This window comes from Myotis myotis, unplaced genomic scaffold (genome assembly GCF_014108235.1).
Source record: "Myotis myotis isolate mMyoMyo1 unplaced genomic scaffold, mMyoMyo1.p scaffold_m19_p_16, whole genome shotgun sequence".
Lineage (NCBI taxonomy): Eukaryota > Metazoa > Chordata > Mammalia > Chiroptera > Vespertilionidae > Myotis > Myotis myotis.
The window spans coordinates 806,629-831,358 of NW_023416320.1; the positions used below are offsets into that span (position 1 = coordinate 806,629).

At 48.1% G+C, this 24,730-nt stretch overlaps 1 protein-coding gene across 9 annotated transcripts in view; it reads left to right on the forward strand.

Annotated features, from left to right (window-relative positions):
- Positions 1–24,730, forward strand: part of PTK2 (protein tyrosine kinase 2) — a 113,908-nt gene that overhangs the window by 9,868 nt on the left and 79,310 nt on the right. For 6 of the 9 annotated variants that reach the window (XM_036337584.1, XM_036337585.1, XM_036337583.1 and 3 more), the window contains exons 2-5: positions 5,980–6,169; positions 12,186–12,478; positions 19,578–19,804; positions 22,276–22,442. In XM_036337584.1, coding sequence (XP_036193477.1) covers positions 12,367–12,478; positions 19,578–19,804; positions 22,276–22,442 — 506 coding nt within the window. In that variant the 5' untranslated portion in view covers positions 5,980–6,169; positions 12,186–12,366. Of the gene's footprint in view, positions 1–5,979; positions 6,170–12,185; positions 12,479–19,577; positions 19,805–22,275; positions 22,443–24,730 lie in introns of those variants that run through there. The other 3 variants (XM_036337592.1, XM_036337589.1, XM_036337590.1) reach the window with 3 other exon arrangements.

Below are 24,730 nucleotides of genomic sequence, written 5' to 3' on the forward strand. Positions count from 1 at the left end.
TGTTTGCTTTGTCTTCCTTTTGACGTGTCTTAGAACGAAAGTTTTTAATATTAAAATTCTTTATCAATATTTTCTTTTATGATTAGCATTTTTTGTTTCATTTAAGGAATCTTTATTGGAGGGCTACATTTTGATATGAAGTATTTTTATTTAGTTCATAAAGCATTTATTGTTCTATTCAGTAAGTAAGTTCATTATGTAGATATACTTTTTAATTTCCATTCAGATTCCTGAAAAGTGTTTGATAAATTACAAATGAGTGTATTTTTTGATATACCTGGTTGTGACTTATTTCTAAAATTGGACTGTAGTCACAAAATTTGTTGTGTGTGAAACTAGTTTTTTGAAATGTTATCTTAAATAGACCCATGTCGTAGGTCACTTCGGCTACGATCTTGGTCTAAGAAACTTCTGGGCTCTGAGCTACTTAAGTAGTTTATACCTTGGTTATGCAAAATCGACTTAAGTAATAGATGAGCCTAAGTTTTTAGTTAATAGAGTTTCTGATATTTTATTTCTGCCTCTGGAAACGTGCTGGCTCCTGGCTCAGGCTGAGGTGTAAATGGCCCTGTTCTACCCACACTGAAGCTTTCGGAAAAGTGACCAGAAAAGGGACAGCCTCACCTGCCAGTCTGTTTGAGCTCAGCTGTCAGGCAAGGGCTCACGCTGGGCCTGCAGCTGCCTTCCTTTCACTGACTTTGTTAATTAAGCTGTTTAATTTTACTTTCTTAGGGACTGATTTTTAAAAAAAGGAAAGAAAGAAAATTTTTGGTTTGTGATTATGCTGAGGCCATTTAGTATAGTCCTTATTTTGGGTGTCCTTTTCAAGTTTATTTATTTTTTTACAAAAAGTAATATTAATGTGAAAAATTATAAAAATTAAATAGTGAGTCAAAATTTAAATTTTGTCCCTTCCCCAAAGCCTCAGGAATTAGAATTGAAGGTGTCTAGGTCGCCTGGTGTGTGTAGAGGGGCAGGTCTGTTTAGTAGAACGAGCATCTCATCTAGGAGACAGAACACCTAGGTGCGCAGGTTGGCTCTGTGCCTTTGGTCATGGGACTTTCAACAAGCTGTCTAGTTCTGTGATCCCAGTGTCCTTACCGATCAAGTCCGCTCGTGATCTCAGTCCTTGAGGCTGTGTGCACAGTTACCATGTTAAGTGGGTACAGATGTGAAGTGTTGGCATTGGCGCGTTAACAGACTTATATGGTGTTTTGCTACTGAAGGCAACCCTTTGTGCTAAATGTGTTTCCCTAGCTTGTCCTTGAGCTGTTCTGTTCAGTTACTTCATTTGTTCAGCATCTATTGAATGCCTGTCTTGTAACAGGTACAGACCTGAGGGGACCAAGCCGGACACAGTGCACTGTGATGCCCACAGTGCTCATGTCACAGCAGGTGCTCTGAGAACTCAGAAGGCATGTCCCCAGTGCTGGTCAAATTCAGGCGTTGCCAGACAGTAAACCCTTTAGACTTTGTGGATCACATTTTTTTTAGCCCTTTATTTTATTTTATTTTATTTGTTTATTTTTTTATATTTTATTGATTTTTTACAGAGAGGAAGGGAGAGGGATAGAGAGTTAGAAACATCGATGAGAGAGAAACATCGATCAGCTGCCTCCCGCACACTCCCCATTGGGGATGTGCCCGCAACCAAGGTACATGTCCTTGACCGGAATCGAATATGGGACCCTTGAGTCCGCAGGCTGATGCTCTATCCACTGAGCCAAACCGGTTAGGGCTTTCTTAGCCCTTTAAAAAGGTAAAGATCATTCTTAATCCAGGACCTCTACAAAAACTGGCTGCAGACTAGATGTGGCCATCTCTGCAGGATCCAGCTGAGTAAAAGAACCTGGAGAAGGTCAGTGAACAAGGGGAAGCAGGAAGGGCCTTCCAGACAGAGGACACACCTGTGCAAGAGCGCAGGCGTGAGAGGCTGGGCTCTGGGATTGAATGTTTTTATCAAGTTGAGAGTACAGGATGGGTTGTGCAGAGAAGGCGGTGAAGTTGATATTATAGACAAGATCAATGCAGTTTGCACTTGATTCTGATACAGAGAAGGGTTATGGGGCGGGAGGGTGGTTGGACTGGAGTTACAAAGCTCAGCAAAGGGGTATTGCAGTAACACACTTTAGAAGTCATTAAGGAAACAGCTGCCCAGTGCCGCCTCACTGGTAAAGTGGCGAGCAAAGTTCAGAGGGTGTGATATAGTTATATAATTACTAGTGTCCCGGTGCATGGATTCGTGCACATTGAAAGGAAGTTAATTAGAAGAAATATTTTAATATCGCTATTCACCCAATAGAAGTGTCAACCAAATTCACGATAGACAATGACAGATTGAAACACAGGTGTGCGATTGGTGCTAGTGAGAGCTTTATATGTATCGCGCATGTGCCGGTCAACTTAGCCTTTTATATATGTAGAATAAACTTGCTTAATTAGGCCAGCTTTCTGATTTAGCTAAACTTTTTCCAGTCCAATGAAGCACTCCAACTTCTCTTTCAGGTAATTTTCAGCAACACAGTAGTAAATATCAACACGAAGCAGGTTATTATTGTAGATCACGCAGGGAGAACAAAGAGTAAAATATTGAACTCTAGCAGTGTTTAACTATAATCTGCACAGTGAGAAAACCTTAAGTCATTTTTCAAGGTCTACCAGTTCTTCTTTTCAGTCGGGTCAAGTTTCTAAACTTTCTAAATCTCTGTTTTCTGGCTAATGAAAAGAAAATAGGATTTTACCAAATCTCCTATCTACCTACTCCAGGACTCCTGTGAGGATTAAATGAGATGAGGCACGTGAAAACACTTCACAGACATTTGGTTAAAGTGTAAAATGTTTGCACCTGGCTATAAAGCAAGCCATGTTCCTGGGCTGAAGAAACTGCAAGGAGGCTAGTTGCTATGGAGAGGAAGCCAGGCGTTGCTACGTGATGTCATCACCTGGTGCCCACAGTGACTGTTTCTGTGCTGGGCTGGGCTATGGACCGCATTTTGTGCTATGGGGTCTCAGCAGCGTTGGCTGCGATTTGGTGGGTATCACTCCGGGGTGGTGGCAGAGTCTGTGTCCCACTTGGGGGAAGCCGAGTGTTGGTTTGTTGGCGCCAGGTCTGTGGTGCCATTTACCTTTAAATGGCCAGTGCGTGTCATGGCAACTCCTGCATTGAGCGTCTGTCCCCTGGTGGTCAGTGCATGACATAGCTACTGGTTGGATGGATGGACACTTAGCCTTTTATATATATAGATGTTGTACAAATAAATGAAGAAAGCCTTAAGGGTGCAGCTGAGGACTGGGAGAGAGGCATGTGAGGCCTGCTCTGAGTTCATCTCCAGGCCCTGAGCTGGTAAGTCCAGGTTATGTCCAGCATGGCTCCCAGATTTCCCCTTTGGTATAAGTTCATGAAGCTCTCTTTGCTCTTATGCAAATGCTAGTGATTGAACAAAAGCTTTGAGGAGGAAACATTTACTCCTAGGTTCATGCGTCCCAGAAATCTCAAGGGACTTGTGTGAGCACGTGAGCTGTTTCCCTGGGGAGCGACTCGGGGGCTTTCATCAGATCATTGAAGGGCGCCCACCCCCCAAGGGAGCCAGTCCTTGTTAGATGGTGGACACCTGGTGCTCTTCAGCGGTTTGGGGCCGTGAGCAAAGGCTAGCCATCCAGATTACAGGAGTCTTACTTTAAATGTAATATACCCCAAACTGCCAAGTCAAACGCAAACAGATGCAGCTGCCTCCTAAATTGAACCATCTGAACCAGCAATTAAAATGTTTCCCCTGCTCTCCCCCACCCTCCAAAGTCAAAACAAGACACGTTTTGGTACATGGAGGCCAGCCAGGTATTTGGGACTCTAGTTAGCATGAAATATTTTCAACACAGTATTTTACATTCGACAAAGCTAACGTTTATATTGTTAGGCATATCTTAATGGTCACGTGGCTTCAAGAGATGGACAAGTGCCAGTGTTAAGGGTAGGGCATGCTGACACACAAAATGGGTGTGGTTCCTTCTGCGGAGTTAGAAATGTGTGAGCAGTGCGTTGTGGAGCCACGCTTAACTCGTGCTGTTACGGCGAGCCCTCGGCGACACGTGCAGGAGCAGCAGTGGGCTGGTGAGTCCTAGCGGCAGTGCACGAGTCAGTAGCAGGAAACCTTGGCTGTTGTGTGTCGTCTTGTAGCAGGCATTCTGCCGGGCTCTGAAAGTGACAGCCAGGTGAGACGGGCCCTCTCCACCAGGTCTCTCAGTCAGCGAGGGAGAGAGAAATCAACCATTGATCACAGGCGGTCGGGTGAGGCCCAGGGTAGAGCTGTCACAGGGCAGGGGGATGGAGAGTCACCTTCCTATGACAGCTCAGTTCCCCATTTCTGAGTCCTTTCATACCTATTGCTTATTTTCCCAGACTCTCCGATAGCCTATTGGCCAATTTCCCATGAAGTCAGTCACACACGCTCAGGTATGCACAGTTCATGTCTGGGAGGCCATTCCTAGAGGGCTCTGTTCTCCTTTGCCGCCCGCGCTGGGCGCTCCTCTGCCAGGCCTCTGTTGTCCGGCTTTCCTGTGCCCTCATCCTGGGCTTTTCTCCAGAGCTGGGTGTGTGCTTGTTACCTCATCCCTGTATTTCTTGGCCGACTTCTTGTGTTGGTAGGTACATCACCCGGCGGTGGATCCCCGGAAAGAGGTGGCGCAGGGCCGCCACACGCTGCTCGGACCGGCCTGCCCCAGCTGGGCCTCAGTCCCGCTCCTGGTGCGCAGCTGCCGTTCCAGCCGCCTTCCCCTGGCCCTGGGGATTCCTGTCCTTAGCTCTTCTCCGTTGGAGCTCATGTGTTCTTTACCCAGGTCTTCCTCACATTTGCTTGTGCTCCTCACACGATGGTGGAGACTTTGTCCAGGGGCTTTTTGAGATAGGATGCTTGGAGGTAAAGTGTTAGAGACAAATGCGTGATTGAAACCGTGATTGACAGTTTGTCTAGTTTCTCTTTCCACTTCCTTTCTTCCTTTCTCTCCCTCCCCCCTCTTTCCCATCTCCTTCCCGCTCCCCTCTGACATGGGTGGGGGGACCTGGGAGTTCACTGTCCAGTGTGGACCGTGATTAGATCCACCTCTGTTTTGTAAAGCTGGGCTGGGTGACTCAGTCCAAAGACACTCCTTTTTCGGGGGAATGACCCTCCAGCCTCTGTCTGAGGGAGGAAGGTCAGTCACATGGAGGCATGGTGTTGAGTTCTAGCTGCAGCTCAGCACCCTCTACCCTGAGCTCTGCCTGCACGGTGCTGCCAGGGGAGCCTCCTGGGGCACCGCTGGGCACTGCAGCTTCTCCGTGTTTCCACTCTGGCTTAGGGCCTGGCTTTCTTGGCCTGTAGAGTCATTTATATGCTTCCAATCTTTGTATAATTTGTTTCCTCCAAGTTTTTCCTCCTGCTTTTTTTCTATTTGTTTTGGTCTCTCTCTTCCATGTTAGAATTAGAACTAAGCTTTTCTTATAATTTCTAAAATTTTGTTCCTTTCTTTCCTTTCAGTTCTCCCTGTGCTGTTTTATTTTATTTTTTATTTTTTTTTATATTATATATTTTATTGATTTTTTACAGAGAGGAAGGGAGAGGGACAGAGAGCCAGAAACATTGATGAGAGAGAAACATCGATCAGCCGCCTCCCGCACATCTCCTACTGGGGATGTGCCCGCAACCCAGGTACATGCCCTTGATTGGAATCGAACCCGGGACCCCTCAGTCCGCAGGCCGACGCTCTATCCACTGAGCCAAACCGGTCTTGGCACCTGTGCTGTTTTAAAATAATTTTTTAAAATACCACTTTAGTATAATTTTAGTGGGAGGGGGTGAAATAGATGTGTATATTCTGTTGCCATATTAATTTGTGATGATTAGATGTTTCAGTAGTTCTCAGTTCCTTCACCTGTATTTTCTTAGCTTAGGATGTAGGTTTGAAGACAGGAACTTGACGTCAGATTTTTTACCCGTCTTTCCACAGAGAGGCGGTTGGTGAAGCTGACTGAGGTGGTGGCCACAGCCGGCCTCTGAGAACCCAGTGCCGTAAAGTGGTCTCTCCTGTGCCGTCTCCCTTGGCAGGTTCTCTTCGCGGCTATGGAAGGAGGAAAGAGAAGCTAGGGTGTTGCCGCACACTGTCACTGACGCCTTCCAGAGCTGCGGGCCTTCTGACCGTGAGTAGTGTTCTCTTGCTACGCTTGTGCTGTGGGTTTTTGTTTTATTTGATTTCCCTTTCACCTGCCCTGGGTGACTTTGACTCACAGTAGAAACAAACCAAAGGCATTGGTTTTTGCAGAGCGGGCGAGGGAAGAGGTGCGAGGTGAGCTGTGTAGTGCCTTCTGTGTGTATGTACGTCACACGTGTGTTTCTCAGATGGGCAGCATTACCATCACGGTAACAATGCTACTGGTAACAGAACAGCACATGCTCTAGTAGTGCCTGGTGCACAAGGAACGTTCTCATCACCACTACTGACTGCGTCCTCACAGTGACCCTGGGAGGAGGACCACTTTTCCCGCTTCACACTTGCGGAACCAAAATACAGAGGGTTCAAGGTTACTAAGCTAGTAGACGCCCAGCTCGGATGCACACCCCATGTGGCTTCAGCGTGTGTGCTCTCTACTAATAGCCGTTCCCGTGGGCCTGGGTGCAGGCCTGGCTTCGCTTAGGAGCTCTTCCCTGACACCAAGCCCAGCTTTCTCCTCGGGCAGAGCGTGTAGCTCTGGGACCTCCTGCCGGTGTGGAAGACGCTGTGAGGCGTGTGCAGTGTGCTCAGCACTCACACCCGGTTGTGACGGTGATTCCGTGGCCTTGTTCCCATTCTGACCAGAGGAAACAGCCCCAGAGAGAGGGGCTCTTTTGCAGTTTGTGAATTTGGAACTTGTCTTTTGCTCACAGGTGGCCAGTTGTAGAGCGAGATTCTGCCTAGTCTGTCTGAACCAGACTGCTCTTCCCCATAGGCTAGTGGTATTGAGGACAGACAGTTGATAGAAGATTCGTAAACCTCGCTGGGGGTGTTTACCAATATGTTGGTATGGAAAAAGCCTCATGAACTTGGACTTCCTGGGCCCAGAATTCATAGTGATTTATAATTTATGTTGAACTTGGCTTTGGCAGTGTCTTTGTCTTAGATGTCCGAGGGGCAGGGCCCTGGATTGTTTTTTTCATTTCCTTTTGAGGGTCAGTTCACTTTCCTCCTTTGTTCTTTCTCCCCCAGACCTACTTCTATTTCTACAGAGACTAGGTATGAGGGAAAGGAAATTATGTCATGCAGTCTCAGTTTCCTAGCAAGGCCTGGAAGTATGGCTCCTGTTTTTCCAGTTCCTGCTCGGTACTGGCTGCGGGAGGAGCCTGCTCTGTGTATGTGCTGGGCGAGGTGTGATTGTGTTGCCGGGGAGAGAAGGTCACAGCTCAGCTATTTGCTTCCCTTGTGGAACTCCCCCTCCTAGTCCATAGAATGTGTTTCTTTGTTCAACAGTGTGTTTTGTGTATTTGGGGGTAAGTCTGTTTCTGAGAGTCTTTGAGGGCAAAGATTGTATTTCATCTCTGCATCTTTTCTGCTTAAGCCACAGTTAGTTTTCATTAAATGCCGAACAAAGAACTGTTTAATGCTTACCACAAAATAAGTTCTCTTTTCTTAGTAGATCCGAACAATTTCTTCACATCCTTGCCAACACTAGTTATTTTTTGTTTTGTTTTCTAAATAGTGATCATCTGAATAAGTATGAGGTTGGTTTTAACATCATAAAAATTTTGAGTAGAATTAGAAAAGTGACTGCATAAATTTCTTGCTAAGTTGGAATAGTATCTGTCGATACCAATATGACAAAACCAAAAGTGTAGGGGAGGGCAGTTGACAAAGAAAACCGGCCACCGTGTAGCTGTGTTTGGAGAGAGAAGTCACTTATGTCTCCTCCTCTCACTGGAGCAAGGAATGGATCCGCACCAGCTGCTGCTGTTTCAGGAAAAGAGTACGGAGTCAGGTTGTAGAAACAGTTTGCTCTTTTAAGCCCCCACAAGGGATAGTTTAAAATGTAGTGTTGATTTTTCCCTCTTCATGGCTGAGAAATGTAGGTGGTAGAAGGGACTCACGTTCACCACCAGGGGCCCTCCTGACATTAGCATGCCTTCCTGCGGGAGCTGGCCAGCCACAGCCAATTTCTCGCAGGCAGCCCGGAGGCTGCAGCCCGGAGGCCTCTGTGCTTCTGTGTCTAACAGAGAGGAGCAGTCCTCTGATACTGCTGCAGTTTGCTAACTAAGGTGAGTGCTCACACCAGGGATACATTGGATTTAAGGGGGAAAAAAGAAAATGGATGAAATGCTCAAGTTAGTTAGGTGTGTACATGCATGTTCAATAAAATAAAGTTTTATTTGAGCAATGTCAACATTAAAGTAAATAACTGGTTGACTCTCTTTTGATGTTTGTGTTATTCTGATCAAAAACAACTCCCTCACCCCCCGCCCTAACTGGTTTGGCTCAGTGGATAGAGCGTCGGCCTGCGGACTGAAGGGTCCTGGGTTTGATTCCGGTCAAGGGCATGTACCTTGGTTATGTGCACGTCCCCAGTAGGGGGTGTGCAGGAGGCAGCTGATAGATGTTTCTCTCTCATCGATGTTTCTGACTCTATCCCTCTCCCTTCCTCTCTGTAAAAAATCAATAAAATATATTTTTAAAAAACCCTCTTTTATGACATGCGTAGTTAGGTTGAAATGTTTGCAGCATTTCTTGGCATGCACTGTGTCATCATGCCCCTCCCAGGATATTTGAAAACCTAAAGTGGCATCTGACAGCTTTCAGGGCTGTTTTTTTTCTCTTAAACTTGATGACAAGTAGCCTCCCAATAGTTTCTAAGCCTGGAATTTAGCTTTGATCTCCTGTATGGCGAAACAATTAGAGATAGCCATTAATTAGTGTCTGTGGAAGTGCTCTGGTCCAGTGATTTTCAACCTTTTTCATCTCATGGCACACATACTCTAATTACTGACATTCTGGAGCACACCAAAACATATATCACACTTTTTGCCGATCTGACAAAAACAAAGTATAATTTTGATTCCTTCACCTGGGACGGCTATTGTTATGTTGACTGTTGTCTTTTTAAATTTGACAATCTACGGGAAAAGAGGTCAGTGCCACTGACTAAATAGTCAGGTGCTACCCGATTAAAACATTCCTGCAGCGCCCAGTGAAAGCTTCCGCTCTGGTTCCGGATTGTTTAGCGCAAGAACACCCTCAGAATTTCCTGCCTGTTGGGTGTTGCATTTTCCCTTCCGGGTCACCCACCGCAGCGCGGTTTCCCTCCGTGGCTGTGCTTATTTCCTGGGCATTTTGATGCATTTCTCTGCCACCAGCTTCGTGTCCAGCAGGTACTGCACTGGCTTTGTCTGAGTTTGTGCTGGGGCAGGAATGCCGTCACCAGGGGTCGTCCCCTGAGAGCAGCTCGCCTGTCTCATGCCCTTTCTGTGGTGCGTCTCTCCTCTTTCTTTCTCTGTCCCTGTGGTCCTCCCTGGTTCAGTTGCTCCATAGGCCCAGCAGGGCCTTCTTCCTGACGCGCTCTGGAGACCTGGTAGCAAGCGAGGTCGGCGACACTGTAGGTGGTGGGCTAAGTGTGTGGTCTGGTCTGGCTGGGGTCCGAGTGCTGGAGCCTGTCTAGCTCTGCCACTGACCAGTTAGCTGTGTATTGGGTGTGCCCTTCATTACTCTGTTCCTCATTCCTTCCCATGCCACGTGGATTACAGCATCACGGACCTCATTGGCTGTTGGGAGTGCTCATTGAGAAAATAGGTGAGGAACACAGGCTGTGGAGCTGGCTGCAGGGGGAGTCCCACCCAGCTTTGCTACTTAGAAGCTCTGTGACCTTGAACAAGTAGCTTAGCTCTCTGCTTCAGTTTCTTCATCTGTGAGTCAGGGTAATAGAATCTACCGTGTGCGATTGGCTGTTAATAACCAAATGAGTCAATATTTTGAAAATACTTAGAACAGGGCTTGGCATGCAGTAAACATGAGCTGGGTGTCGTCATTATGTCGTCCTTGTCCTCTTATTTGCGCTATCAGTGTGGCTGTTAGACGACTTTGTGACTGACTCTAGTTGCTGCTCCGTAGTGATAGCTATTGTCATCGTCCTCCTTCTCAGCGTGGACAAACGGGTTCAGGAGAGTCAGTATTCACTCAGTGATTCTCATGCTGGATCCTGGGCCATGCTTCAGGGTTCTGGAACTAATCCCTGTGGGAACCGAAGGACGGCTGCACTTAAGTTTGGGGGCAGTCGAAGTTATGTGTGGATTTTCTTTTTTTAGAGAAAGAGGAAGGAAGGGAGGGAGATAGAGAAACATCTTTGTGAGAGAGACATCAACTGATTGCCTCCTGCATACACCCCGACTAAGGCTGGGGATTGAACCTGCAACCCAGGTATGTGCCCTTGACCGGGAATCAAACCCATGACCCTTTGATGCACAGGCCAATGTTCTAACCATTGAGCAGACTGGCCAGGAGTATGTGTGGATTTTTGACTCTGCAGGGTTGGTAGCCCTAACCTCGTGCTGTTCAAGGGTTCTGCTGATGGATGTTTTGTGCCAGGAGACAGAGACGTCAGGATGACTAAGGTTTGCGTCTGAGTATCTTTCTTGTAAAGAAAAGTCTTTTAATTAAGACCTGTTAAGTAGGACTTAGCAGAGTTGCTTTTAACTATACTATACTATAAAGAGTTTGTTTTTAAAATTATAGAATTTTGCCCTAGCTGGTTAGGCTCAGTGGATAGAGCGTCAGCCTGTGGACTGAAGGGTCCCAGGTTCGATTCCAGGCAAGGGCACTTACCTCGGTTGCAGGATTCTTCCTGGTCCAGACCCTGGTCCTGGCGTGTGCAGGAGGCAGTCAGTCGATGTGTCTCTCCCACATTGATGTTTTTCTCCCCCTCACACTCTCTCTAAAAATCAATGGAAAAATACCCTCGAGTGAGGACTTAAAAAAAAAAAATTATAGAACTTTTAATGAATTATGATCTTTATAAATTAGTGTGTAGAATTCATAAGTCAGAAAACATGAAGGACTGCTTACTTTTTTTGCTTATGTTGCCATTAACTGTAGGCTATTCCAGTTCTTTTCAAGATGTCACTGGCTGGGGAATTTAAAAGCATAAGTTCTTAATATTTAGCAAGAAGAACATACGAGTGATGATACACCACCAAGCTGCCTGGTGCCCTGGGCATTGCTTAGCTCTTTGGCCATGGGCACGTTGCTCGACCTTTCTGATCCTCAGCTTCCTCTCCTCAGTGATGGGGATGGTCTTACATATACACGCATGGCACAGGTGAGCCGCTCTGTGCTGTGGTGGTGGCACCTGCTTCCTGTCCCCTCTTCCCCCCCTCCCATCTCTCTCTCTCTCTCACTCACCCTCACCGTCTGCTCTTTTTTCTTAGTGACTTGATTGGTTCTTAATGTTTGTATAGCTGCTGCTTCCGTGGGGTCTGCTTCCTGCCTGGAGGGGTTTGTGATTGTTTATCTTCGGCCTCTCTAGGCACTCAGGACTGTGCACACTGGAGGGATATGTGGCTATCCCCAAAGCTTGACGGGGTGGGAGAAAGCCGTCAGAGACCTGGCTTCGTCTCTTCCTCACTCTCCACACTCACTTGCTACATCCTATAAAGCTCCGCGTCTGCCCCGACCCCCTCCACGGCCCTGCCTTCGCCCCGCTTCCGCCAGCCCCTCTCTGCACAGGTGGTGCTTAGTCATGTCCCTCTGGAGGCGCGCGCGTGTGTGTGTGTGTGTGTGTGTGTGTGTGAAGACCCCTGTCTTCCTGGGTAACGGGTGGGCTCAGTGTGTGACCCTGTCTTCACAGATGTGCTAGCCCTGCTTTGGCTGAGAAGATGTGAAAATGAGATGTCGTCAGCATCTAGGGAGTAGAACGCCCAGGACTAGTAGAGGTAGCTTTAGTTTTCTCTTTTGGAGAGTAGTCCTAGCTCTGAGAGAGACTTAGAGTCCGCGAGGGCGGTTAGTGCAGTCTCTTACTTCTTGGTTCAGACGCACCCCCCCCCCCCCCCCCCCCCCCGCGTCCTCAGGGATCTGATCAGACATCAGACTTGCTACTCCCAGGGCGGCAGTCGCCTGCTGTCCTGCTTTCCTTGGAAGTGGTGGAAGCTGGGCACAGTTTCATGGATGTGCATTGATCTGTCTGCTGTCTCTTCTTTTTCTAGCTTGCTTGCCTGTGTTTTTCTGGAGCCCCTTTTCTTCCCAGTGTTGCCTGGGGTCAGAGTTCACCTGGTGACTGATGTGTTTTCACTGGGGCACATACAAGGTCACTTGAGCCTCGCTGCTGTTAGGAGCCTGACTGTGAAGCCTGGAGACAAAGCCGTCATCGAGAGCAGCGTGTTAGAAATGAGACAGACTGCCCGGGCCCCACTGGACACAGATAGGCCTCTGGTTCTCAGCCTTTGCTCAGCTCCTTTTCACAAGTTAGTGAGCGCACAAAGCCTCGGTCACGTTCACAGTTAAGTAAAGCACTTGATTTTTTGGTTAGTTCGTGGGATTGGCTACTAACACAATGACGCGGAAGGCTACTCTGACCCTGCTGCTGCGTGGGGTGCTCACATCGCTGCATTCTGAGATGGCCTTGACTCTCTCTCAGCTTGGATGCATGAGTTCGCAGTGTTGCATCTTAAAGACGTTGCGAGTCAGCTTGTTTTCCGTCCTGCTTCTCCAATGTGAGTTTCTTACATTTTGAAGCTAAGAAAAGCGATCAAGCATTTGGATCCCTTGAGATTCCTCAAAGCTAATTCTAAAACAAGTTGGCACCCTCAAATTTCTGTTTCTGTATGTTTTCTAGATAGTTTTATACATTTACAAACTTACTATGAAAGTATCAATTTGGAAACATATTTTACCTTAAAAAGATTTGGGCTCCTATGGACATATATTTATTTTACAGCTTGTTTTTTAATGACAATAAGAGTTTTGTTTTCAAAATGATTCTTATTTTATCAAGGTAATTATTTTAACTGTAAGGTCAGATTTAGACTGGAAAATGCCCAAGGCGTGACCTTGAAAGCGGCAGTGGTCTGAGGTGGCCCGTGCAGACATGGGCTCTGTGGGGCTTGATCCGCAGCTCACTCAGTGCTGGGCTCCCGCCTGGCCCTTGTGTCCACAGGCTGCTGGACAAGCTGACGAAGGCTGAGATTAGCATATTAATAAGGGGCTGGCTGCTGGCCTCCCTCCTCCCTCCTCCCTCCTTCCTCCTCCCCTCCCTCCTGCCCTGAATGAATCTAGGAACACAGGCCCGTGGGTCACGTTACTGGTGACTGGCTGGTTTCTTTCTGTTCGGTGGCCTAATCTGGCCAGGATGGTCTGTTTCAGATTGCGGAAGCGGGAGGAGACTGTAGCAGAGGCATTCTTCAGCGGCTGCGGGCTGCACAGGAGCAGCACCTCCCGGGTGTGCCTCGAGCTCTGAGAGACAGAGACGGAGCCAGGGAAGCTTGGTCGCGGATGGAAGCACAGGCTGTGGGAGCGCGGACCTGGGACTTTGTGTGCGGACTCCGGGCTTGGTCTGTGTAGCGCTGAGTTGATGTTGCTGGAACTGGTGGGCCGACAGGCCCTGAAACCAGCAGGGGCCGGCTGTATGGAGAAGAGCGGCTGTAGCCCATTCCCAGTGTGTTGGGCTAAAGGTATAAGTAACCTAAAAATCGGTTTGGTTTACATTTTATTTACATTCACACTTTGCACTAAAACGGTAAAGAGTTTTGTAGAATTTATTTCAAATAGATTTACAGTTAAATTGAAGGGGAATGAGCAGTGATGTGGCGTGGGTTTGCAGCTACTGCAGGGAACCAACTAGGTAGCTTTTCAAAGAGTAAAAGGATTTTTGTGGAAATGCATTTTAAGTGTGTAAACTATCTTTTTTATATGCTCTGTCCGTTGTCTCTTGAAGTTGTATGTTTTATTTTTTATTTTAATCAAGACATCCATATCTGTTCTATGATGTGGAAATTTAAAAAGAATAATGAGACTAATTTTAACTTAAATAAGACTATAGAAAAAGAAGAGTAGCATAGATTTTTCTTAAAAGTTGGTTACCTTCACTCCCGTAAAGACGGTATATTTATTTAAGTTGACAATCCATGGTACTCTCAGGTGGGCTGGGCATTAGGGTCAGCGACACTGAATAGACGGCTTTCCATTCTACAGTTGTCAGGGGCTTTATTTATATAAAAATGTAAATAGAAAATGTAGCATGTTTATTATAATATTTAGGGCAATATTTGGGGAGCATGCTTAGAAGTTAAAAATGCCATAAAATCCATGCAGATATAAGACCAAAACCTGTAGCTGCTTTGCTCAAAGTAGGAGAGGATATTCAGCCTGGAGACAAGTCCTCAGGGAAGAAGTTAATGAAAGTATTCTTACCTTACAATATACTATTTCAGTATTATGGGACTGCACTTCGGAAGTATTGTTACAGGAGGCTCCTGTGCTGGTGAAGGGCGGTGGGGTTAGAGAGGTGCCACCGGGAGATGGCGCAGCACCAGGCCGCAGCGCCATTGTTAAATCGCTCTCCTTTCTGAGGGGCCTTTAATGTTCTGTGAGTTCTTTTCTAGGCTGTTAGGCATCTAACACATATGACACTAGGACTGTTAGAGTAGGGTGCTATCTGAACAAAGCACCTGTCACTTTGTTAAATAATTAGGTATTCAGAGCAAAGATTTTGCCGAGTTAATTCAAGCTCTTGAATGTTAAAGGGCTTTGAGTTTGGGAACCTCGGGACTGCCTATTGAGCATGAGCAGTAATGAGTGTTCAGAGGCAGAGTTCTGTGCTTGTGGGACATTTTGGTCTTTTCCTAGACCTGCTGGGGCGCGTTTGCATGGAGCCACCTCCATTGTGTGGTAGCGCCTGTTGGTACTAACCCTTCAGAGTAAGGCTGGCACCTCACTCACCAAGTCTGGGCTGGATCTCAGACCTACGGATCCAGTAGCAATGGGGTATGAAATGGTCAGCTACTGCGTTTTTAAAAATTCAAAGTGACTTTAGAAATAGGAACTTTGAAGAGAGATTGCAGTGTTTTTGCTCATCCTAAAGCAGTTGAATTGAAGCAATCTATTTTTAAAAATTATTTTTGCTAACTGACAGAGCAAATGAGTAGAGGCATTTTTAACTGAAATACCATCTTAATAAGAGGTTGGGGTTGGGCAAGAGATGGAGCTTACGTGTGTAGAGGATGGAAAGAGGGACAGCTTCGGGTCAGAGTCAGTCTCTGGGGCTAGAACAGGTGTTTGGGCGGAATGGTCCTGCTTTTGGGTCCTTCAGGACGAAGGAGCTTGTCCCCTGCCCGCTTCTGGGGGCTGAGCATGGGCCTGCCCAGTGAGCTGTGCAGGCGTCGGGGCACCTCCTCCCCGCCGGGCTGTGTACTCACCAGGACAGGCAGGCAGGGGAGCTCGGCTTCACGCTGGTCAGTTCTTGTTCTGTGATAAAGGCAAAGGTGGGGTGGGGCGTAGGAACTGGCTGCACTGGTGTTGTCAAGTATAGAAGCTACTGCTTTTAGATAAATACAGATCTAAAGAATATACAAACCTGTTTGCAGTTAGACATCCAAACCTCACTTTGATTTTATCAGTCACATTAACCTCAAAAAACAGCAGTGTCCCAATTTAGGAGGACGCATAAAATGCTTACTAGAACAGGCTAAAAATAGTGGAGCAGACCTATATTGTACTCTGAACTGAAACTAAGGCATCCTGGGAACCCTCTGGGGTCTCCTCGGCCATACAGTTTGCTGTGCTGTGAGTGTGATGGGAGGGAGCCCTCTTAGGTCCTGCCCTTGGAAGATCAGATTTTCACATGTTTAAAAGGACTTTGTTCTAACTAGTTCAGCCACATCGCAGTGTCCTAGCTTAAAGAGTTTAATTCGGAGTGTTGAAGAAAATGTCACGTCCACAGGCTGGGCCAGGACTGAATGCAGAAAGCCCTTTGATGGTATCAGTATCTGCATTGTTTGTTTCATGTTTTGAAACACTGGGAAGGATTACAGAGGTGCTAGAAAAAAAGGCAGGTGAAAACTGACAATAAAAAAGAAGGTAGTTTCCCTGAATTATGAGGTGAGGAAAGCGGAGGCTTGAAGGAAGTTGAGGAAGGGGGCTGACAGGCTGGAGGAGGAGGGTTTACGGTGAAGAAAGGGCAGCTCTGGTCTGGGAAGAAGTTCGGGGAGCTCTCCAGCCAGGGAAGAGTGAGGAGGGTCCCCAGTGGTTGGTGTTTAGGGTGCAAACGCTGCGAACCTGAGCTCTGCTCATGCCCCCAAGAGGCCCGGGTGTGGGGCGACTAGAGCAGTCACTTCCCAGGGCAGGGTCCCAGCTCCCTGCCACTTCCTTTTCAGACTGTCCAGGCGATTGTGAGGGCCTACACATTTCATGTGGATTTTGACTTGAGACTTTCACACATACTTTTGTTTAAAATGATAATGAGTTTGGGGGATGTAAACGTTCCTCTTCCTTACATTTACATTGGCCAGCAGACATGGTGAAAGATGTGACTCTGCGTATGGAAACACTGGGAGAGAGCCGGGGCCTGCTCACCAGGTTGACGCCAGCCTGTGTACCTCTGAGGTCTGCTTGGTTAAGTTTTTTTTTTTTAAGAGACAAAGTACTGCTAGAATATCATCTATTAATTTTTTTACTGTAAAAGTCTTACTGTTTTTTTAAAGTAGACTCATTGAGAAGGTAATCCCAGACTGTTGAATATTCTTTGCATTTCATCTTCTATATAAGTTCATGATGGGATGGTATATTGGTGGCATGTTTTCAGTTTTGAAAAAGTCCATATTTTTTTATAGGGCAAGGTTTAAGAGGAAATTTTGAAGGACCATGTGTGCTGGACTCGGTTTTGGATTTAATAACACATTTCAAACATACCAGAGGCAATCATAGTGAGAATGGTGGCCTGTGAGTGTCACCGGAAAGCTGCTTTGGGGGCTGGGCTGGGCTTCTGAAGCACTGATGAAGGGGGTGGGCCTGAGGATTTCCGTTGGGAGAGCAGTCCTGCTTAGTGTGCCCCTTTCCTCGGCCTGGAGAATTCAGGTCACCCTTCTTCAGCGACTGTCATCATCTGTTGACCGCTACTCTCAGCTCACAGGGGAGGCTTTCTACTTGCACTTACAGATAAGGAACCTTTGTAACCAGAGTCTCCTAGTGGTGAGTGGGGGGCCAGGCACAGTTCTTAACGTTATGAAGCGATGTGTTCCCCTCTTTAATCAGATGTTGCTCAGATGGCATTGCTGATACCTCTGAGCTGTACCGCTGTCATGGCATTTCCAGCCTGTTCAGTTCAAGTCTCTGAGGTCGTGTTGGGCTCATTCTTTTAAATGTTTATTCTGCGATTGAGCTGAAGTTTTAGCTGTCTTGTGATCCTAGGGTGTCTTGTGATCCTAGGGTGTCTTGCCCATAGAAAGTGAATAAATGGCTCAAGGCAGAGATGATTTAGTCTCGATATTCTGAGGATTACACCTCACCAGTGAAAGTCTTCAAAGCCATAACGATTGACATGCTATTGTAATAAATTATATTCCCCATTGTGCTTTGCCTACATATATAGTTTTTTCCCCTGTTTTTTTAAAAAATATTTTTTGTTGATTTCAGAGAGGAAGGGAGAGGTAGCAAGAGATAGAAACATCAATGATGAGAGAGAATCATGGATCAGCTGCCTCCTGCATGCTCTGCACTGGGGATGGAGCCCGCAACCTGGACATGTGCCCTTGACCGGAATCGAACCCAGGACTCTTCAGTCTGCAGGCTGGCGCTCTATCCACTGAGCCAAACCAGCCAGGGCAAGTTTTAAAAACTTTACTGTGGAAAACTTCTGGTGAACCATATACTAACCACTAGGATAATGCATCCTGGTACCCCTCATGGGGATTGGGTGAGATGAGCCCCCCCCCCCCCCCTTGGCTTCCGGAACCCTGGAAGGAGGCTTGTGTCCAGCCATGGCGGGAGATGGAAACATCATTTTCTGAGGAGCCTGGTCAAGAGCACAGGCCGTTCTCACACTTGGGGGCTCTAGCTGATGGCTCTGTCTCTAGGTCATCGAGCCTCCTTCAGGCCCAGGGTTCCTGTGTTTAAAGACAGCCTCTGCCTTCAAAGCATGAGACCAAAATAGAGACAACCAGAGAAAGCAAGGATGACACAGCAGGCAGCAGGAAACTGAGACAAACAGGCACATCTCAGGGCACCATCTCCAGGAGCCAGGAGCAGAGCACAGACCAACAGGATTCTTGAAAGAACACCAAGACCAAGGCAGTGGGAAGGGGCAGCGCAGAAACCAGCTCGGCTTGGGGATGTTATTCTGAGGATGAAGTGACTTCACTCCTAAGTAGGACGGGCCTGGCAGATGCTGCGCAGCGTCAGTGCAGCCCTGTCTGCCCTCCTGAAGGGCGCTTGCTACAGGCTGTTTGGATTTTGCAAAGGTCCCTGAGAGAGAGCAGCCCCCCTCCCCCGACCCCCAATCTTTTTCCCAAAGGTACACCGACTTCTCCTGAGGACTACAAAGACTCAGTTTCTCTACGAGGTTCTAGCTTTCCTTCAAAGGTTTCAAAGAGCCAAAATCAAAATGTCCCTCATGTGTCCCCCACCCTCACCCCCAGCCAGAAGGCAGATGGGGATGGACGGAGGTTTACTTCTCTTTCCACAGTCAACTTCCTGAAGCTAAGGCTCCTGCTTGCCCACCCTCTTTCCCTCCAGGCATGAAGTGCCTCCTTCATTCTGGTGAGAGTTCAGGCACTGAGGCCTGTGATGTTCCTCAAACTGGATTAATCTCTTACTTCCTGCCCCCTCCCCCCCAGCAGACAGTGTCTCCCTCTGTGCTCCTATCCCTATCGCAGCCAGCGGGGCCCTTCAGGAGCAGGCAGCGTCTGGGCCCCCTGTGGTCCGCCTGCCTCCGGGTGTGTGAGGCCCCTTCCGTTGCGATAGGCGGCTTTGCTGGCTTTCCCCGCGCGAGTTTCGGTCTTGCCCAGGCTTTCCCTTCGCGCTCACATGCAAGTCCTGTCCTACGTTAAGAAATTCGGTGGTTTCTGTCTTTAGGTTTGGTTTGGTGTGGTTTTCTGCTGTGAGCGTCTGACTCTCCTGCAAGGGGACTGACGAAGCCGGGGCTTTGTTTTGCCTGTAGTTGTTTCTCCTGAAGCCGACTAAGTGTAGTGACTACTCACTGGATTGTTACTGTGTGAACAAGGATCCTGTGTCTCAGGTGAACGCGTTCACAGCGGCAGCAAAGTTCCCATACCTGCTGTTCCTGCGACACTGTCCCCTCATTAGAGGCCCTGACGAAAAGGGGGCACGCTACATTGTTTATAGAGAACACAGTGGATTTTTGACAGAGTTGAAATAGGACTCCTGGCCTTTTAAGAGTTTGTATAATAAATATTATGCTACGGTGAATCAGGTCCTGCTCTGGGGGCGGGGTGGGGGCGAGGGAATAGTGACTGTCTTGCTGGCCTAGGTCTCAGTTCTCAAGCCCGGCGAGAGGCTATAAAACTGCTGTTCATGTGATCACCAGCGGGTCACCAATCGGTAGGCTTCAGATATTGCACGGTGAAAACCTTTTTTTTCTCTTACAGAATATGACAGGTACCTAGCATCTAGCAAAATAATGGCAGCTGCTTACCTGGACCCAAACTTGAATCACACACCGAATTCGAGTGCCAAGACGCACCTGGGTACCGGTACGGAACGGTCCCCGGGAGCCATGGAGCGAGTGCTAAAAGTCTTTCATTATTTTGAAAGCAACAGCGAGCCGACCACGTGGGCCAGTATTATCAGGCATGGAGATGCTACGGATGTCAGGGTAAGTGCATTTCCTAGGAAACAAAGTCAGTGTGTGCAGGTAAATGTTAATAGCACTCACAAACAGATAAAGCAATGCTTCTTATCCCATATTACAGAGATGTTAACTCTTTCTTTATAGTATTCATTCTACTCATGTGTGCCTGACCAGAGTGTAGATTATTGTAAAATTTCTTAGGAAAATAATAACCGAATTATATATTATTTATATAATGCCATCGACTTGTTTTTCTCCCCTGGTTTTCTTTTTAATTCTTTAAAGGACACAAAAAACACAAAGCAATTAAAACAGCCTCTGATACTTATGAAATAAAGTTATTTTCTAGAAAGTGTAATTTTGAAGGTATTTGCATGACTCCAGATAGGATAGATTCTTAAAAGTTGTTGACTGTCTTCTACATACCAGATATGGGCCAGGTTCTGGAGATAGCAGAGTCCCCTGCTCGCACAGCTCGCAGTCTGTTGGGGAGATGCCCATGACCTTCACTGAGTGCAGAGGTGCTTCTCCATGATTCCCAGAGACGAGGAAGCCCAACGCGGGGCCCTGGGTGTGCGAGTGGCCTGGGCAGGTCTCCCATGGGCGGTGTGTGAGAGTCCGTGAGCCTGTCCAGTCAGTGCTGCTTCTCTGGGGGGCTCCTGTGGGTGCCCCCGAGTCCTGAGGACATGGAGCAGCCTGGCGAGGGGTCACGAGGAAGGGCACCCAGAGACGCTGGGGCTTCTCCTGGGTGCTGATGGCCAATAGAATGATAAGGAATGGTGTGTGCCCTGCACTTGCACTGTCTGGGCATGGAAGACAGACGTGAACGTAGACGACTAGATGGACAGACGGGAGCTGTAGCCCCAGCGGGCGGAAGGAAGGCAGCACACTGAGCTGCTGTGGGCAGAGATGAGCTGTGCTGCGCAGGGTAGCGGTGTCAGTGTGCGCTGGGTTGTGAACTGGCAGAGCTGAGGGCACGGACAAAGACGCCTTTGTGGGAATTTGAAAGAGGCGCCAGCCCGTCCTGTGTAGCTCAGGGAGCTGAGTGTTGGCAAGGAGAAGCTGCAGAAGTTGCCTGAGAGAAATACTGGAAAAGAGGTCCCTTCCCCTAGGCAGACCCCCACCCCAGAGCTTGGGCCCCTGGCTGGGCACCCTCTGGTGGGACACAGCCTGCCCCGGCCTTCCGGGTTGCCCTGTCACAGATGCCTGGCCTTGAACCCAAAGCCAGATAGGACACTTTATGCCTAACCTGGCTCCACCCACCCTTCTTGTCCTGTGTGGGTTCTTTAGGAAGCTGTCCTTTCTCTTCCAGCCTGGTCCTTTGTTCCCTTCCCTGACACTCTCCTGTGCTGGACACAGAGCTTGTCCCGACGGAGCAGTCTGACAGGGAGGTTGGCTGCGTGCAGGCACCAGGAGCGCAGCACACGACCTGCCTTAGTGTGGCCACTCGGGGTCCTCGCAGTGTTTGTATGTAATGTTCCCATCCTATGGGGAGGGCTGGGCGCTCCTTAATGGTGTTGTCAACAGCACTGTGCTATCATGAAGAAATAGGACCCAGTGTGGGACTTTTAAGATGTGTCTTACATCTTAAGTTACATCATAGCTTCAGGTAATTGTGAGTTTTTAAAAACCAGTGGTTTTCTCTAATAGACATTTATGTGTTAATAGCAGCATCATTTAAAAATGTATTAATGGCCTAAAAGCTTGGGAAGGTTTCAGGGACGGTGACTAGCACACCCTCACACAAGGGCAGTGAGGGTTTTGTCATTCTCAAATGAGTATCCATGTGTGCCTGTTCATAGATACATGTGCCCGTGACTTCACACCTGTGCAGGTACCGAGAGCCAGGCCTGCACTTTCCTCGCCACAGGCCCAGAAACGGCCTTTCCCAAGGACTTGCCCTGCTGGCCTCTTTCAGAGATGACCTTCACCTTCTCTCAAACCCTGGGCCACAGGTGTTAGAAGCATCAGCTGTGGGGCTTTGTTAGGTTGCTGCATATTAATCTGTGGAGCACAGAGAGTGGTTAGGCCCAACTTCAAATAACTTTTCATATTGCATCAGTATTATCAGAAATATAGCTTAGTTGTATGTTCCCAAATGTGTGTTTTTTTAAAAATGATGTTAGTTCCAGCCGGGTCTCGAATAATATGCTGTCCTTGGTTCAGGAAGTGTAACGCCCCCTGGGGCCTGGTCCTCAGCAGTGATGCCAAGGAAGGGTGGCAAGGCGGGCCGGTGCGAGGGGCCGCAGACGGTGTTGTGGCTCCCATGCCTTGTTTACCAGCAGAGAACGGGAAGAGCCTCTTTTTGTTTTAACTTTTCCCTGTTCATAAAAATGCTATCCGAGGGAAAAGAGTCCGAGGTGATTCACTAATTTACTTACCTTGAAACGCTTTTACCAAAGGCTTCTGATAATTGATGAAAAGAAATGACCATTGCATTAGTTTTTAGCACATAGTTTTTGGTGTAACAGCTGCTTTTGCGGGGATGTTTTCAGGGCATCATTCAGAAGATCGTGGACAGTCACAAAGTGAAGCACGTGGCCTGCTACGGATTTCGGCTCAGTCACCTCCGGTCAGAGGAGGTGCACTGGCTCCACCTGGACATGGGCGTCTCCAGCGTGAGGGAGAAGTACGAGCTCGCACACCCGCCGGAGGAGTGGAAGTAAGATCACACGCCTGCTGCGGTCGCTCTCGCTGGCCTGTTTCCTGTGTTCAGTCACGCACCAGAGGGTGAACGCGTGAGCTTTCTTTTCACACCAGTTGCCCTTGCGACTCCTGGGTGAAGTTGGCTGGTAACTGTTCACCAGTGACCTGTGCTAACTTGTGTTCAGTCTGCCTGGGGCACCGCTGACTTCTGCCGTGATGGTCTGTTGCCGCTCCCCCTTCCCTTGTCTGTGCTGCTTGTTCGGACTCCACTCCGACAGCTCCGGCCCGACTCCCCCGTCAGTTCTGCGGCACCCTTTAGTGCAGCAGGACTTGATGCGCCCAGGAGGCCACATCAGCGACCTCGTCACTGGGCTGCATCGCCTGCTCTGTGGTCCGGGGCTGAGTAATGGATGTGCGCAGGGGGCATTACAGCAGGAAGTGACCGTCTGCCGTGGTCGGCAAACCGGGCTTGCGAGCCACATGCGGCTCTTTGGCCCCTTGAGCGTGGCTCTTCCACAAAATACCACGTGCGGGCGCGCACGTACAGTGCGATTGAAACTTTGTGGCCCATGCGCAGAAATCGGTATTTTGTGGAAGGGCTGGTATTTTGTGGAAGAGCCACGCTCAAGGGGCCAAAGGGCCGCATGTGGCTCACAAGCCGTGGTTTGCCGAGCCGCAGTTTGCCGACCACTGGCCTAGTGCCTCGCGCTAATGAACTGGCGCTTCAGGGGAGCTAGAGGAGTCCCCTGCAGTTGCACTTCCCTGTTCTCACCTGGTGATGGTGGTAGGAGGTTGTATGTCTGACAGTTACACTGGAGAGAGATGGCTTGTGGAGACAGGCCCCTTGTTTGTCGCCACTGCAGGAATAGAGGAGATTGTGACTGTAGTGACAGTCAGATGGCAGCAAGCTCCCTGTGAACATCGGCATCAGTTCTACATTTTCAGAGAAAAACTAACATGTTTAGGTTCATAAACCTCTAGTTGAATTAAATCTTGTGCCAGTTAGAGTTTATTAAAAAAATGACTTGTATTTTCATATTTACCAATTAGCAGGAACTGAGTGAACAAAATATTCCATGACAACATAGTTTGTTTGGTTTGACCTCCAGCTGTTTAATTAACAGATTAAACAGCTGGAGGTCAAACCTCAATGGCTAATGGAGGTTTGACCTCCAGCTGTTTAGTCTGTTAATCAAATAAGTGTTTTAAAACTTCAGACTATCTTTCCCTGTATGCTCAGTGGTTAGAGCGTTGGCCATGCACTGAAGGGCCTTGGGTTCAATTCCCAGTCAAGGGCATGTACCTGGGTTGCAGGCTCTATCACTGGCCCTGACGTGTGGGAGGCAATCAATCGATGTGTTTCTCTCACATCGATGTTTCTCTCTGTCTCCCTACCTCCCTTCCTCTCTCCCTCCCTTCCACTCTCTAAAAACAAAAATATCCTCAGGTGAGGATTAACAACAACAAAAAAACAAAATAAAAAAACCAAACAAGACAGAATGCGTGAGCTGCAGGAACGCAACTGTGTGGATGGATCTTAGCCAGACACCACTGTGTGACAGACGTAAGTCCCCGGACCACGCACTGCTGTGTCCGCTCGTTTTTTGTTATGTGATTTTTCCTCCGTCTTTAAAGATGACATGACGTGACATGCTGCTATAAAGTTAAAAGCAAAATAACCCTAAAAGTGCCGTTGGGAAATACCCGCTGGGGAAGACAGCATGGGCATATAGCTGAAGAGGCAGAGGGCAGTCGGCAGTCCAGAGCCCCTGCAGGGGGAGCAGCCTTCCCCAACCCCGTGAGAACCCAAAGGAACCGGGGCTGACCTGGGGGCTTCCTGGTGCACACGAGCCCCATCCCTCCTTCCTTCTCAGCTGGTCCAAGAGCTTGCCCACCTGTCATGGGTCCCTGGGAGATGCCAGTTAAGTAGCTGGTATTGGTAGCACCTGAGTCAGCCAGAAACGTTTAAACTGCGATGCCATACCGAGTTTATAATGCAGCAAAGGGTGTTACGCAGCTTTGAGAGGTTTTTTTCAAACAGATTTAAACTTAAAGTTTTATACTTGGATAATTAAATTCTAGATAACTGAATTTTGATAACCATTTCAGTTATCTGGAATCCCCTAGGTGGAGGGGATGGTTTGGCTTCTCGGGACTGGCGGTCCTTTCAGATGGTGAGTCGGGGCTCGGAGGGCCAGGTCCCAGAGGAGGCTCCCTTGGCATTTGAGAGAGTGTCGGGGCTTTGCAGAGCAACTGAAAAAGAAAATCCTTTTCATTGTTGCCAAGATGTGGGTCACGTCCTCC